Source organism: Palaemon carinicauda, chromosome 18 (genome assembly GCF_036898095.1).
Source record: "Palaemon carinicauda isolate YSFRI2023 chromosome 18, ASM3689809v2, whole genome shotgun sequence".
In the NCBI taxonomy this organism is placed as follows: Eukaryota; Metazoa; Arthropoda; class Malacostraca; order Decapoda; family Palaemonidae; genus Palaemon; species Palaemon carinicauda.
This window is the reverse complement of record NC_090742.1, coordinates 104254822-104258651: the sequence shown is the minus strand read 5'-3', so window position 1 is coordinate 104258651 and position 3830 is coordinate 104254822. Positions and strand designations below refer to the sequence as shown.

The following is a 3830-nucleotide window of genomic DNA, read 5'->3' as shown; positions in this document are numbered from 1 at the left end:
GTTTAAGGTGGTTTGAGTTTTCGGCTGAAAAACACCAGCGGCTGGGGCGATCCGTTCACTACCTGCTCCAGGACTGCCCTGCAGACAACGTTGCTGGTATCTGTGATGAGCGAGAGGGGGCCTCTGGGTCCTAGTAGTCTAGTGTGGCGGCGTTGGAGAGGCCGGTCTTCATCTGATTGAATGCCTACTGCTGAGCCGTTTCCTACTTTAACTTCTTTGTGCTCCCATGCAGGATGTCGCTCTGAGGTGACATGATTCGAGCGATGTCTGGAATGAAACGTCAATAATAATTGACCATGCTGAGGAATTCCTGCAGGACCTTGATTGTCATAGGTGTGGGAAAAGTCCTCACTGCTTCCACCTTGGAGGTCATGGGGTGAACTCCCGTCGAGGAGACCTTGTGTCCCAGGAAATCTACCCTCTCTGCGCCAAACGTGCATTTGTCGAAGTGGACGACCAATCCGTTCTCCTGCAGGTGTTTCAGGACCGCATGAATGTGGTGCTTGTGCTCTTCTCGCGATCTGGAGAATATTATGATATCGTCCAGGTAGCAGCAACAGAATGGTAGATCGCTGAGGATGCTGTCCATCAGGCGCTGGAAGGTGGCCCTGCGTTTCTGAGGCCGAAGGTGAAGAGGGTGAATGAGTATGTCCCAAAGGTCGTGATGATGGCCATCATTGGGATGTCGTCCAGGTGGACGGGGACCTGGAAGTACGATTTGAGGTCCATATCTGTGAACATCTTCGCCCCGTGCAGGGTGCTGGTGAGGTCTTGCATATTTGGCTAGGGTTACTGATCGGGTGTTGTGATGAGGCTGAGTCAGCGATAGTTCCCGCAAAGTCTCCAGGTGCCATCGGGTTTCTTTACTATCGGGAAGGGGGAGGCCCTGGGCTTGCTGCTTTCATGCAGATCCACATCCACTCCATTGGTGTTCTTGGTATCGTGGAGCTTCTGGGGTGGTAGTCGGTGAAACTTAGCATGTGTGGGGGGGTCCCGTAGTCGAAATGTAATGATATGGCTAGAGAACCAGCCGACTGGCGGAATTCTGGCTTGAATAAGTTGAGGAACTTTTGCAGGAGGTCGGTGTAGAGATGAGGGGTATGGCTGGGCTGGTGGTGAGAGGTCTAGAACAGCATGTTCCCGTGGCGAGGAGGCACTTCCAGGTGACGTGCACCAGCAGTCCATGGAGGGCCAGGAAATCTGCTCCCAGCAAGGGGCGACTGATGTTAACGAAGGGCCAGGTGTAGGAGCGTCCCATGATGTAGATCTCCAATGTCCCGGTCCCGTAACAGTAGATGGGGCTGCGAATGGTGGCCACCAATTAGGTGGTGGCCTCGGTGGGGTTTTCGTTGTCCTCTTTCATCAGCGGCAACATTGATTGTAGGGCGCCGGTGTCGACCATCATCATCCAGCCTGACACAGCATTGTGTAAGTAGAACCCCACCTTTTGGGATCCTGTGGTGTTAACAGCCACGGTTGATATTGTGGGTGGCCGCCGTCCTAGTTTTTTGGGAACTTGCACAGGGGTATGCACTTCATTGCTTCCTTTCCGAAGGTCTAGTGAAAATAACACCAAGATGGGTTAGCCTTCTTCGTCTGCCATGGTGGTGGTCTGCGTTGACCTTTCGCCAGTCTGTTTCGTCCTAGCAGTCTGCGTCGTCGTCCTCTCCCTTGACCCTGTGAACGAACATTGGTGATTTAGTATTTTCAGAGGCCCAAGAGGGCTCGTGAAGCTTCTGGGGCTTGAGTGTCCCCCATTGGAAATGCGTCCGCATCGGCGAGCTGCGCCCTGACATCCTGCAGTAGGCGACGCAGGAAATTTTGCCTGGATAAGCTGAACTCCTTCCGTCGTCCGTCTGTGTCGACTTCCAGGAGCATCAGGAGGCCCACCAGTTCATCCCAGATATCCATGGACAAATTGTCCCCCAGAGGTTGGTTTATCCGGTCCAGGACTCGCTAGGCCTCAGGGGAATGGAGAACGGCGGTAGCCTCACGCTCAGGCCGGGCGATGATTGTTTTCTAGCCCTGTCAGGTAGAGTTTGTGTCGCGGACATAGTGTCTGGCGCGGGATTAGTTGTTCTCTGTACCTCAGTGCTCATTGTGCTATCTCACACCAAAACACAGTATGCACCATATTTAGTCCGTTAATGGTGTCTGGTTCCTGTGTGGTCATAGATACGTAAATGGCAAGGCCAAACCACTCGGGGAAAACGCCAGAAGGCAAGAGTTTTATACCGTATTGAGTCTCTTAGTGGGGTTGTTCATGTCGACCGGGGAAAAGGAACTTTCAGAAAACCTAAATAAGGTGTCGTATGGTTCCGTTAAAGGTTTTCTGAGTGTAACGCAGCCGTAGTGAGTCCATTAATGGCTTAGCCAAAACTGCAAATTTACCATCCAATCCGGGAGGTCACCAATTGTGAGGGCACGTAATAAGAAGCAGCTGAGAACAGACTTGTTTATTATGCGAGACATTCTGTTCATATACAGGAGTGCGGACGGAAAAGAGGAGCCTAGGTCGGGCCAGACGACCTCTGTCGCACAAAGGTCGAGTCCGACCGAGCATTTGTGTTTCTTATGAAACTTTACATATATTGTATGGAACATCAAATACATGAATTGGCATAATATATGCGTCGGCTGAAAGGCCGGAAAAATATACATACAATGGTATATTCCAATAGGCCGTAACAAGTTCGGTTGAGAAATGATAAGTATAAACTCGACAGAATGTTGTCTTTACAATGCAAAAATAAGTGTGGGAATTACGTGGGCTAACACTTCCTGAAAACTATTGTGAGAATCTCGTTGGCCTAAGTAATAGATAAAGCAAGAGGTCATGTGAAATACTAAGAGAGAGAGAGAGAGAGAGAGAGAGAGAGAGAGAGAGAGAGAGAGAGAGAGAGAGAGAGAGAGAGAGAGAGATGGCCATTACTTAAGTACAGTATATTGGAGGCGGGACTTTAACGTTTAAAATTATACATTTTTTTTTCAATATACTGATTAGGATATAAAATACATTATTGTCTTTCATATTTGTTATTTTACCTATTCATTGATCTTATTCTGAGAGTTCAGAGAGAGAGAGACTGACTTTGAGCAGAGCTAGTGCTTGGAATAACAGAGTCAACGTGGATTTGTATGCCCAGAAAAAAAAGTTGCCAGATACTTATTTTTCATTATTATTATTCTTACAATATCCCAAAGCATTTTGAAACAGGTAGCGATATTTTTGTAGACTAGTGTATCTCAATATCTTTATCCGAATCTTCGATGAGAGTGACAGAGATATAGATAATTATTCTTTCTCCTACCGATCGCCATGGCTTACACTGTAAAAAGTTCAAGGTACAGAAAGGGTATAACGATTGAGCTGGGGTTTAAATACATGTAAAACACCCTAAGGCTCAAATATACCCCTCAACACCAGGAAAAAGGGTATTTTTTGTGAATAATATACCCTCTATTGTACTTTGTCTTAAAATGGGCTTGGTAAGTTTGTGTGATCATGTCATGAAATGAACTTTTACTCTGTATTAAATCACCATATTGTTACACTGATAGTGTAATGCACCAAAAAAGTTACGAACAACATATTGGTTTTGAGTTATGGATAGTTTTGAAGCAAGTTCCTACAAAATGCGGTACTTGGCAATTTGTATTGTTGCCGTCTCGAGATTCTTCGAGACCCCGGGAATTTGGCGGGAAATTTCAGTGGCGTCTGGACTCTCGTCTGCTCTGCCGTGAAGATGAATTGCTCCAATTAGCGTCATCGAGATTATAATATCTACACTGCATTTCACCTGTTAACTGCTAACCAAGGTAAGAACACT

The 3830-nt window shown here is 47.2% G+C and overlaps 1 protein-coding gene across 1 annotated transcript; it reads right to left on the bottom strand.

Annotated features, from left to right (window-relative positions):
• Positions 1 to 280: 280 nt before the first annotated feature.
• LOC137657463 (uncharacterized) lies at positions 281 to 1258 on the bottom strand. The gene is made up of 2 exons (XM_068391801.1): positions 1028 to 1258; positions 281 to 895 (listed from the first exon to the last, which is right to left on the bottom strand). The coding sequence occupies exons 1-2, from the start codon at positions 1256 to 1258 to the stop codon at positions 281 to 283; spliced, it is 846 nt and encodes a 281-aa protein (XP_068247902.1).
• Between the last annotated feature and the right edge of the window lie 2572 nt (positions 1259 to 3830).

Excerpts from the sequence above, each read along its gene's own strand:
- LOC137657463 (XM_068391801.1), bottom strand. The coding sequence starts at position 1,258 with ATGGGACGCTCCTACACCTGGCCCTTCGTTAACATCAGTCGCCCCTTG. Across the intron at positions 896-1,027 it reads AGAATTCCGCCAGTCGGCTG|CAAGCCCAGGGCCTCCCCCT; the intron begins GTTCTCTAGCCA and ends GCATGAAAGCAG.